This window comes from Metopolophium dirhodum, chromosome 7 (assembly GCF_019925205.1).
Source record: "Metopolophium dirhodum isolate CAU chromosome 7, ASM1992520v1, whole genome shotgun sequence".
NCBI classification, from domain to species: Eukaryota; Metazoa; Arthropoda; class Insecta; order Hemiptera; family Aphididae; genus Metopolophium; species Metopolophium dirhodum.
The window spans coordinates 14,810,773-14,823,540 of record NC_083566.1 but is presented as its reverse complement, the minus strand read 5'-3'; the positions used below and the strand labels follow the sequence as shown (position 1 = coordinate 14,823,540).

Genomic DNA, 12,768 nt, shown 5'->3' with positions numbered 1-12,768 from the left:
TTTAAACATTTTTCGGTATTGTGTACTTAAAATACATATCTACCTACAAATTTTGTATTTTAAAAAATATTATTGAGCATTTGAGCATCTAATTAGAGCATCTAATTAGAAATTAAAAAAATATACGATACCTAGGTAATATTAGGTATATTATAATTTATATTATACCTACAATAAGATATCATTTTTTGTTCGATATTTATACTAATTAATAACTTTTATCTGTAGGAGTGGGACTTCGAGTTTGGTGATCGGAACTATAAAGTAGCTAAATATGAGCTTATAGCGAGCGCCTATTGAGTATACTGTCTACTTGTCATACTTTACAATTATATTATACTACTTTTATTATTATGTGCTGTTCTTAACTCGTTAATAAAAAACTCAATCTTAAAAAAAAAATTCAAATTTCGTTAAAGGCACTGGTGCGCGGACATAAACCGCAACATTGTGCGCGTATGCGCAAAAATAGAAAATCGAAAACTTCTGAAGGATATACTTCCAAAATAATGATTTCCGCAAATTGTTTGTGCACCATCGTACTTAACTTCTATTCATGTTTTAAAAATAAAAAGATGGGTAAGTGGATGTCGCTCTGCTGTGCAGTAGGATACAAGTGGGTCATTGTTATGGATGGTGTTAAATTTGAATTCAATGATATAATATCATTGTATAAGAAAAACGATTCTGAGCGAAAACGGTCAGTCAGCCTATGATATTACCAAGTATATTTGATGAATGATGATATTATTGTGAATAAAGTAATTTATATACAACCTATTTAAGTGGAGGCCTTGTTTTCAATTTTCAATCCTTAGCTATAAAAGTTGAACATTTTATAAATTTTTAACTACAAAATAATTATTAAATTATAAATTTGATACATTTTGTCAAAATTTGAACTTTAAATGCTTATAAAAAAAAGTGGTGCCTATGTATTTTTAATATTTTTCAAATGCTATTGTAACATTATTCAGGAGCCTTGCATTAAATTTTCACGCTTTTTTACCTAACAAATAAAATTTTATTGATATTTATAGAAAAAAAACTAAAAAAAAAGAAAACTGACAATGTCCGTAAACAGCTCAAAAAGAGTCAAAATATTTTCAAAAGTGTATTGTGTATAGAAAATGAAAATATAAACATTCAGTAAAATTTTCATGCATCTATAGTTATTCGTTTTTGAATAACAACAAAATAGCAAAATCGTTACATGAGAAATCGAGTGAATATCCAATATTGTAAAAATATGAATTTCAAACGCTCATAAAAATTTAATTTGACTTTCTTGTAGACATTTTTTTTTTGATAAAGGTAGATATACTTATGGATAATCTTATATTACATTTTTAGAGTTACTTCAAAAACCAAAATCGATTTTATCAAAAACAAATTTTGCGTAAAAATTCCCGTTTTTCTTTAATTTTTCTTTTTTTTTCACGTGACTTTTGAAAACTACTAAATTTTTACTTTTGATCACCCAAAGTACCAACTATATTCACTTTCCTATCAGAAAAGTTACTATTGAAGAAAATCCGAGCATTTTTACTGTCCTAAAAGGTGATGATAGACACAAAAATAAGAAAACACACATCATTATAAAATCAATGCATTCATTGCTTCGCTCAGAATCTAAAATAAAAGTGAATTTGTTCCTTTATTAAAAATACAAGTTATGTTTTATAATTTTATCTAGGTATTTATAATATTTATTTTTACACTGGATATCCACCTCCCCCCTCCCACTGATGGCCAAAAAGTTAGGCAGAATGGTATGGCCCGGGGCGGCGAATAATTTCTAAATACGGCCCTGGACATGGCCGTTTTTGACCTAAATGACCCTTACCTTTTCGACCAAAACAAAAAGTTTAATATTTACTTTCTGCGTTATAAATATCGAAAATTATTAAAAAATATAAAGTTATATAAGATGTTTCTATTTACATGTAATTATGTATCTAATTATTGTTAATCAAATAATCAAAGACAACAATTATATAGGTTTTAATACATTTCCAAATGTTTCCTCATAAATTGATACTCCTCCTTATAACAATAACCATTACATTTGATATCTCTATTAAAAAATAATACATATTAAAGATTTAAATCAATATCAAATAGAGCTGTGAATTTGTAGGAAAATTCATTCATTTTAGCTTATTTTTAAAGCTAAAACATAACTATCCTAACAAAAAGTTTAAATTAGGTAGGTACAAAGAAACTCAATATAGAATCTTTTTAAATTATAAGTCTTTTGAATCTTTTTTAAGCCTTTATTGGTCAATTTTCCATTATATATACATTTTTTTGATATTTTTACAAATCCCATTTATTAAAAAAATTTTACTCGCATTTTATGAATTATTTTTTAATTTTTGTTTTATATACTTTTGTAAATGGTTAAAAATATAGTTTTTTCTTAATACAGCATTTTTATACTTTTTATACCTATTTTAAATTTTAAATTTTTTATGTATTTAGTATATTTTAAAGTGAATTTTTTGAGATTTTTTAAGATTTTTCACTGTATTAAATTCACAGCCATAATTATAACAAATTATGTTTATTATTTTATGTTACCTACATAATATGTACAGTAAAACTCCTGTGTTACGCAGTCTTATGGTCTCGTAGGTAACAAAAAAAAAAAGTATTATAGACAATTTTGTAAAATTAAAGTAAATAGTATGTATTTAGTAAATACATTTGTTTCTAATTTGGTTCGGTTCTCAAAAATATTTAGTTAAACAGAACATTTTGTTAATAATTGGAATTGGAAGTTCGTTATATGGAAGTTTCACTGTATTTTTTTTCTAGAAATATGTAATTACAGTGGACACTTATTAAGGACTACCCATATATCTAAACCCATGATTGAAGTAGGTACTTCATACAGACTATACACCTACATGTCCAAGATTTTAGATTCTGAGTGGAGCGAGAATGTCTTGATTTAACAATGATGTGGTTTTTTTGTGTTTTTTTTTTATTTATACTATATTTTTCATTACCATTTAACAAAAAAAATGCTTAGATTTTCTTCAACAGCTTCTTTTCTGATAGGAAAGTAAATCTTGTTGACTACTTGGTAATTTGAGGGTCAAAAGTAAAAAAATAGTTTTCAAAAGCGCTGGGAAAAAACAGAAAAAAATTAAGAAAAAACTGCATTTTGGCAAAATGTATTTTGATTTTTGGTGTAAATTTAAAATAAGTTACCGTAGATAGGTACATGATATTTTTACTCAATATTTATATTAGTATTTTCTATACACCATAAAGTTTAATTTAAAAAACCAAAAATATTTTGACTTGTTTTGAGCTGTACACGGACATTTTCAGTTTCCAATGTTTAAAGTTTTTATTCTATAAATGTTAGCAGTTTAAAAATATTAAAAATACAGTGCCAATTCTTTTTATAATCATTTACCGTTTGAATTTTGACAAAATACGTAAAAATCACGAAAATGTGCAAAAATATTTCACAGATATTGAATCTATAATTTGAAAATTTAATACAAATTTCATATAAGTTTGTCTAACTTTACTTAAAAAAAAAATGTCTACAGGAATGTCAAATTAAATTTTTTGAGCGATCGAAGTTCCAAATATTTACAACATTAGAGATTCTCTCGATTTAACATGTAGCAATATTCTCATTTTGTTGTAATTCAAAAACAAATACTGTAGATACTTGAAATTTACACCATATGTTTATTTTATTAATTCTTATTATTGGTATAGTTATTTTCAAAATATTTTAACTGATTTTGAGGTGTTTACGGACATTTTCAATTTTAGATTCGAAGCGGAGCGTATTGATTTTACAATATTTTTGTGTGTTATCACCGTTTGTGGAAGTAAAACTACTTCGATTTTCTTCAACAGTATCTTGTTCAATGGGAAAGTGATTCTAGTTGGTACATTTGGTAGCTGGTAGGTAAAAATTTAATACTCACAATAGTTTTCAAAAGTGCAAGGAAAAACAAAATAAAAATTAAGGGAAAACGGGATTTTTATACGCAAAATCGGTATTCGACAAAATCAATTTTGCCTTTTGGTGTAAAAAACTAATAGACATAGGTAGTTTAAATTTTTATCAAAAGTTTATATTATCATTTTCTATACATACATTTATCATGAACAATTTTTGTTGACTCGTTTTGAGTTATTTATAGACATTTGAAATTTGAAATTTGAGTTTTTATTCTATAAATATTAATAAAATTGTATTCGTTTTGTCAAAAGGCTTGAAAAATTAATATTAAGTTCTTCATAAGTTGATATAATAGCAATTGAGAAATAAGATCCATAAGCACGATTTTTTTTATATTTATAATTAAAGTTCAAATTTTTACAAAATTTATCAAATTAAAAATTTATAAAATGTTAAACTTTTATAGCTAAGTTTTGAAAATTTTAAGCAATAATTCTCATAAATAGTTTATACTGTAACAAGAAAATCTATAAAATATATAAACATTAAACACAAGTTCAAATTTTGACGAAATAACATATTAAAACCAAGAATAGCGATTTAGAAGTTATTTTATTGTAATTTAAAAATATATTATTCGTGGGTACCTACCTATATAAAATTTTTAGAGGATATTATTACACAATGACATTATTTTGAAATGTAATTTTTTTTTGGCAATATGAATTTAACCTACTGTTGTATTAAAGCCTAATAGTAAAATAAATTGCTTTAATAACAATATAATCATCAAAATATATACTTAGTAATATTATGCTGCCTTCGCTTAGAAACGTTTTTCGTACCTATAGAATGATTTTATATCATTGAATTCAAATTTAACACCATCCATTACAGTGGAACTTGTAACCTATACTGTACCACAGAGCGACTTACCTGTTGTTTTTTTTTAGATTGCTGTTTTTTGGGATCATGTAAAAACTTATTTACTCATGTGGAAACCACGATTTTCGTATACGGACCTTATTCGTAAGAGTTTCTGAATAGACCTCCCGGTCTGAAATCCTAATTCATCCCTAATACAATATAATGTATTAATTTATATATACGATATACCTTAAGGTATATTAGCTTAAAATGGGGATTTATTGATTCCGTCAAAACTACCTGCAGCTTTTGAAAAAGGCTTATATTGATTCCGCGGCAACTACTATAAATAATATATATATGTACATATCGATTCTACCAGCTATTGATCCCTCCGCGGCTACCCGTGGATACTGTTATTGATATTAGTAGAAGGTAACCTATATTAATTCCACAGTTTTTAAACTTGCTGTCAGATATTAAATATTTATATATGTCATGGTTCTATGAAATTATTATCATGAACGCAGAATGACTATTAGTTTCAAAAACTAGGTATTAATGTTTTTGAAAATAGTTTTTTTTACATAGCTACCCAAAGACGTAAATACAAGGGGTCGGGGCTTAGCCCACTCTGAACCATCTCAAGCCCTAAAATATGTACATAATTTTAATACTACTCATTTTAATATATAGCCAATCTTTATTATAATAAATTATACAGGTCCGTTTCGCCAGCACTGCCACTTTCGAATCATAATACCAAACCCTAATAGTATTATGTACTTTTTTTGCACAATTTTGTACAACCAAAATTAAATTTTGTACACCCCCCAAACACGACCAAAACCGTTTTTCCTATGCGCGTGCTGGAGAAACGTTTCCCCAGCACTGTCAATGTCGAAAATCTAAAAAGTTCAATTTTAAAATGTACAGTATATTATGTACTTTTTTTTGTACCTACAAAAATTATACCTACAATTTATGAGCTGAAAATTCGCTATAAACATACTCAACGACTCAAGGAGTCTATTGGAATAACTTTTATCTCAATCGGTCAAGTTGTTTAAAAGTTACAAGATTAATAACAGAATACACTCAAAAATTATATTATATAAAAAGAAGAAGTCAGAAGATATTTATATATTTTATTACTGTATAAAACCATTTTTACTAAATGTATACAATAACACACTACCTACATTCGTTTACATTTCATTTTTGATTGATTTGAATTGTACCATAGTTAAAAATGTTAAAATTGTATGTAGACTGTAGAGGATGAAAAACAAATCTCCCGCACTCTTTTTGTTCTTGAACCCTTTTGTACTCAAGCCCTATGCATTTGAGAACCCTATTTACGTCTAGGGGAACATGGACCAAGATAAGTATACGAATCACGAGGTAAGATGGAGCCGTGTTATTCCTCCATAATTATTAATAATAATCTGTTTGAAATCTCTTTAGAATATTTTATAGACGCAAGTTAGATGATTTTTTATAGTAATTACTAATTTTATGATAACTATTATGGCATAAAATCAGTTTTTTTATTTTCGTCTCAAAATGGCTTATGTTGTTAAAAGTTCTATGCTATTTTAAGGTTATAATTTATTTATTCTTAACGATAAATATTCTAATATATTTATATATTTCTGTAGTTTAGTATTATTATTAAATATTAATTAAGTATTTAATAGTTTAGGATCTATTGAACATAATTAGTCTATCTGGGGCATAATGAGACAAGTCATGCGGGGTTCTGTTAAAGTATTACCAAAGTCTGGCTATAAAATAAAATATGTTTGGTTAATATTTATGTGTTTTAGATTCTGAGCGGAGCGATGAATATAATGATTTTACAATGATGTTTGTTTTTCTATGTATCTGTTATCACCTTTTAGGACAGTAAAAATTCTTAGATTTTCTTCAACAGTTTCTTTTTTGATAGGAAAGTGAATCTAGTTGGTTCTTTGGGGGGTGGGGGGGGGGGGGGGGTCAAAAGTAAAAAAATCCTAATAGTTTTCAAAAGCGCAGGGAAAATAAAATAAAAATTAAGGAAAAACGAATTTTTACGCAAAATGGCATAACTCTAAAACAAATTACCGTAGATAAATGAAATGTTCACATATTAGCATTTTCTTTACACGATAAAATTTCAAAAAATATTGATTTTTATATTCAAATCTGTACAACATTCGCTGGATATTCACTCGATTTTTCATGTAGCGATTTTCTTATTTTATTGTAATTCAAAAACAAATAACTGTAGACACTTGAGATTTATATCATATGTTTATTTTATAAAATCCTATACTTGATTAAATTTTAAAATAGTTTGACTTGTTTTGAGCTGTTTACAGACAATTGCATATTTAAATTTTTTTTTTTTTTAGCCAAAAAGCATGTACATTTAATACAAGGCTTGATATATTGCTTAAATAGCAGTTGGAAAATTTAAAAAATACATGGGCTCAATTTTTTTGATATAACTATTTAAAGTTCAATTTTTGACAACATTTAACAAATTTAAAATTTAAGAATGTATAGTGTTCAAATTTTATAGCTAAGGATTGAAAACTTACAACAATAGGTTCCAAGTAAGTAGGTTATATTCTGTAACCAAAAAATCTCAAAAATATAAAAATATATATTGTTTTTATAGTTATTTTATGTTTGATTTTGTAGGAAATTACCAAGAATAATGATTTTAGTTATTTTGATGTAATTTTATAATATTAATTCAACTCACCGGCTACCGTATTAATAATAAGTAATAATAACAATATAAAATAAAATATCCACACTGACAAACCGTCACCGCTCAGAATAAAATTGTTTTTCGTATACAATGATATATAATATGTCGTTATACAGTGAGTAGGACCCACTTGAAACCTACTCTACAGCAGAGCGACATCCACTTACCCACCATATTTTGTTGTTGTGAATTTCTTATGAATAAGTTCCTATGTTGATATATATTTGAAAAACTATCTATTGGGCATTTATATATGTCTCATCCATATGACCATATGTCTCATATTATTCCATGGTGTAGCTTAGATGGGACAAATTCCGTTTACTTTACATACATTTTTTTGATTTTAATAATATTTTTAAATATTTTAGAGTGAACAATTTTAAAACTAAGGAACATTGACTTATAAATTGTAGGTACATAAATTCAGAATTTTTTTGAAAAATTTGACATACCTACTACAACGAGTTAAACATTAAGTATCTCGTCTTGCCCCGGGTTCCCTTATGCTTATACCTAACTATAAGCAATGAAAAATACAAATCCATTTTTATCATTATAATTTTTAAAATTTTTTTTCATAATAAAAAATGTATGCCTTGGTAGAATCAATAGATACTAATATGAACAGTATCCTGCAGCGGAATCAATAGCTAGCGGGCAGTGGAATCGATATGTTTAAATATTATAATATATGAACAGTAGCAGACGAAGTAGATACTATAAATAGCCGGAATTGATTAGGTACGTTCCTTAAAATTAACCGAAAAATATTTTGTAATTTAGAGAATGTAGGTAGTGTATATAAAATGTAATAATATACATATACGTAAAAGTTTCTGGACCCCACAAATAAAATTTTTACGTTAAAAGTTTACTATGATTTAACACTTTTTGAGTTACAACAAAAAAAACTAAAATAGTTTGATAAGAAATCGTTGTTTACAATTTTGTCAAAATGTAATCTTCAGACGTTCATAAAAAATATTTAAGGATTTTTTTTTTATAATTTATATTTCCTAGATGCAAAAACTAAATAATGCAAACCAGTACCTAAACCTTATTTAATCTACCATAAATTAAAATAAATAATTTAATAAAACGTTTCTGGTAACTTTAATCTATAATGTACAATATATTTATATTATATAATATTATGAAATATGAATAATATTATATTAATTTATTTGTTGTATTTTAAAGTTAAATTAATAAAATGATTAATGGGGGCAACTAGAGGACGCTAGAATATAATTTATTGTATTTATCCAACGTCCATGACGGCTTAATTGGTTCCAAAGAGGTTATAGTGACGACAATGTGAGAATGTGTGTGCACGAGAGAGAGAGAGAATTATAGTGATCACATGAACCACAACAACAAAAATGGCTATGGCAGTGACAACTGACAAGTTTTTTGTATGAATTTGTTCAATACTTTAGTGGTAATTGTGACATTTTTTTTAAATTTAATAAATATTTTATTATTTCAATTAGTTTTAACTGTTTTAACTAGTTAATGCATTGTACAATTTTTGATTAAAATTGAACAAATTAACACTAGGTACGTGTAAAGATGAATGATATAACAATAACAACTGTCGAATAAAATCATCTGATACCTTTCAACTTTTCCAAAAGTGTGTATATATTTATTTTATTTTTATTAATTAACGTTTGGTCAGTGTTGTAAATAATACTAATTTGAATTGCTCTTTTATAAATAAAATATTTTAAAATGGTTTGGGTATGAAATAGAATAACCTTACAAATATGTTTACATTCCCTAGGGTAACATTTACATTGTGATAACACGATCAATTAATGATTACTCAAAATATTTAATATTAGAAACAAATAATTTTAATCTACATAATTAGCCCATATCACAATAAAAAAATATATTATTACTTTTATTAATATTGTAGAATAAAAATGTCTGAGGGAAGATTTCCATCTTATCATCATTTACCCCCAGCGGCCCCAGCACCTCAAAGACATCATTTGGCAACTGCTGCAACACCTTCTGTTCCTCATCCACTTACATTCCATCCTCCCGCAATTTCTCATCAGCTATCTTCATGGTTTACTAAACAAGGTAAATAATTAATTGAATTGTTCTTTGACAAGTGTTAAGTGTTATTACTTATTGTTATCGAATTATAGATATGGCTGCTTACAGAAATACACCATATGCTTCTTTGCACAATATTGCTGCATTACAGATGCACAAACCCCAACATACTCCTGTAATTGATAGGTGGATGGATTCAAGAAATAATATGCCGCCACCATCTAGACCTGATCCACCATCTCCTAGTCCAGCTCATTCCGCGAATGTATCGCCTAGTTTTTCATTATCTAGAACTGTTGAGATTGATCTTACTAAACATAAAAAAGAATCTGAGCAAATGTCTATTGACCTGTCTTCAAATAATAAAAATTATGAAAACTTTTCTTTTAAACGAGCAAGAGATCAAGTAAATGGTCAAATAAATTTATCTAAAATAGGAAATATTGAAGAGAAGGCAATAAGTGTTATAGCACCAAACCCTCATAAAGTTATTAAGTCTGAAATCAGATGTGATGCCCCAGATTATATACAAATTCAAAAAGTAAAAAATGTTAATAATGAAGGTTATGAAAATAAATGTAGTAAACATGATATTAAGATAACTTGGGATGTGGTAGATAGTCCTATAAAAATTGAAGTTGAAGATACAAATAATGTTGAAAAAATGTTGGAAAACATGTTTCAAACTAATGAGTCTGAAAAACAATCTGTTATTAAAATTATAAAACCAAGAAAATCACCATCACCATCAATGATGAGGGCAGAATCTGTAGAAAAAATACTTAAATCACCATCTCCTATACCTAGGATAGAACATGATAAATCTGAGGATTCTATACCATCAGAAAATTCTTCAAAAAAAATTCATGACACACATTCTCAATTCCTTGAAGTAGAAAACAAATTAGAAGAATTATTTGGTGGAGTTATTACATCAACTAGTATACCTGATCAACAAATAGTGATTGACAATAAATCAAAACCAATAATTTCTACAAAAAGGCCTTATAATAAAAATAAGAAACAATTTAAAAAAGTAAAAAAAAACCTACCTATAGCTGAAAAATTGAAACCGGCTATTGAACAACCTTTTAAAAAATATAAAGGCCCATTGATAAGAGTCAATGGTGGTAACATAGAAAATCCAAGAAGTTTTGTTATAATTAACCGAAATGTTCAAGATGACGAGGACTCATTAGATGGTCGAAATATTAATCGAAAGACTTATTGTAAGTTATAGTTTAAAAATTTGATAGATCGTTGTTTTTTTTAAATAACTTGATATTAATTATTTAATTTTTTAAAAGCATATAAGTCTGGTGTTTGCAATGGTGAAGAAAAACCCGATGTGAGCAATTTAGAAAGTAGTGATTGGAAATGTGTATTCTGTTCGCGAGGACCTCACGTAAGAGACATTGGTTATGATCCTACTGGAGATCTTTTTGGTCCTTATTATGTCAGTATACCAAAGGTTGTAAAACCAAATGATAACCCTAAGCGAAAGGTATTTTTAAACCACTTTTTTACTACTGAACATATTATATGGCTAAAATGTAATTTACAGAAATCTAAGCATAATTTAAATGATAATGATACTTCAGAAACATTTATTGAGGTATGGACTCATGAAAATTGTTTAGTTTGGGCGTCTGGTGTTTATATGGTTGGGGATAAAATTGTTGGGTTGGAAGATAGTGTGAGAATTGCAAAAAATACTGTGAGTATTTTTATATAATATTAAAATATAGATTATAATGAAACATTTTTTTTTTACATAGATCTGTGTTTATTGTGGTGTTATTGGGGCTAGTATTGGATGTACAGCACGTCACTGCAAATCAAGTATACATTATAACTGTGCAATACATGTTGGTTGGCTTCTAGATAGCCAGAATCATATGACTACATGTAATGTTCATAGGGTAACTATATAATTTTAACATCGGATTAGGCTTTTTAACTAATATATTTATTTTTACAGAATTCTCTCCTTGGAAGTAGTTGTCATTAATGGAGCTTTCTTGCTTCATTTATTATTATATTCAAAAAATAGGCTTTCTGAGTTTTTTTATTGTCGTATATAATATTGTATTATGGTTAGAAGATCATCAACCTTGTTATGAACTTCCAAGAATTGACCATTAAGTATTTTCTTATGCATATATTATCATATGTGTATATTTGTTAATATATTTGTGTATTTTAATCTATTATAATTAAATTGTTTAGTTTTATAAAGTAAAAAAGATGAACTAATGAATATTTGCAGTAAACAACAAGAAAGTTTATCTAACTAAATAATCAATTATGCCTATTATTTTAGAGCTGAAAGAAACAAAATTGCTCTATCATAGTCCATATACTGTGCCACATTTTGGTGCATAAACTATATAAGTACATGAACAAAATAAATTGTGTCCATGAATATATTTTAATCAAGTTTTGTATGTATTGTATTATTTTATTGATTTATATTTTACATTATCCTTCATTGTTTTGATTTTATATAACTGTATACGTTTGGAGGAAAATACATATTGGTATTTATTAATATTTTTACAGATAATATTATCTATTATATATTATTATAATTGCAGATATTAAGTTAGTATTAAATTTCTTGAGATATTATGATCTAAATAAATATCTGTTGGACTGTGATGATTGATGAGTAATATACTTGGTTTTGAAAGTAAGAATTAAGGCTGGGGTTTTGATGCACTTAGCATTGTTTTCCAATTCTAGCTACACGGTACTCATTTTATGACATACATGTTTCATTTATTTTTGAATCAGTATAAGAAGTTTTTATTTTGCACTTTTTGAAAATTTTAAATTGTAAGGAAATTTTTTTTTCATTTTTAGAGCATTTTAGGATTTTTTAAGTCTTGGAATCCAGAATTTGAATTTAAGATTTTTACTTGCTTTTTTAAAAATGTTTATATAAATTTAACAAACTAACTATACTCTATTCCAAATAAGATCAGGCTTCGGCGGCCGAGTTGTGCGCATGACGCGCCACCGTAGTGAGGACGACGTCTGACCGTCGCGAAACGAAAACTAGTCGCCGCCGATGCCTGATCTTATTTGGAATAGAGTATATATTCAGGTAAATAAATATATAATCTAA

At 26.9% G+C, this 12,768-nt stretch overlaps 1 protein-coding gene across 3 annotated transcripts; it reads left to right on the top strand.

Moving 5' to 3' along the window:
* Positions 1 to 8,931: 8,931 nt before the first annotated feature.
* On the top strand, positions 8,932 to 12,299 carry LOC132948795 (uncharacterized). Of its 3 annotated transcripts, XM_061019442.1 has the most exons (8): positions 8,944 to 9,009; positions 9,129 to 9,204; positions 9,493 to 9,662; positions 9,731 to 10,867; positions 10,946 to 11,142; positions 11,203 to 11,355; positions 11,417 to 11,560; positions 11,620 to 12,299. In XM_061019442.1, exons 3-8 carry the CDS (start codon positions 9,500 to 9,502, stop codon positions 11,647 to 11,649), a joined length of 1,824 nt encoding a protein of 607 aa, XP_060875425.1. In that variant the 5' UTR covers positions 8,944 to 9,009; positions 9,129 to 9,204; positions 9,493 to 9,499; the 3' UTR covers positions 11,650 to 12,299. The 3 variants fall into 3 exon arrangements, with proteins under 3 accessions (XP_060875426.1, XP_060875424.1, XP_060875425.1); XM_061019443.1 differs by lacking the exon at positions 9,129 to 9,204 and having other exon boundaries at positions 8,932 to 9,128; XM_061019441.1 differs by having other exon boundaries at positions 8,932 to 9,204.
* The last annotated feature ends 469 nt before the right edge of the window (positions 12,300 to 12,768 follow it).

Excerpts from the sequence above, each read along its gene's own strand:
- LOC132948795 (XM_061019443.1), top strand. The coding sequence starts at position 9,500 with ATGTCTGAGGGAAGATTTCCATCTTATCATCATTTACCCCCAGCGGCC. Across the intron at positions 11,143-11,202 it reads ATGATAACCCTAAGCGAAAG|AAATCTAAGCATAATTTAAA; the intron begins GTATTTTTAAAC and ends TGTAATTTACAG. Across the intron at positions 11,356-11,416 it reads TGAGAATTGCAAAAAATACT|ATCTGTGTTTATTGTGGTGT; the intron begins GTGAGTATTTTT and ends TTTTTTACATAG.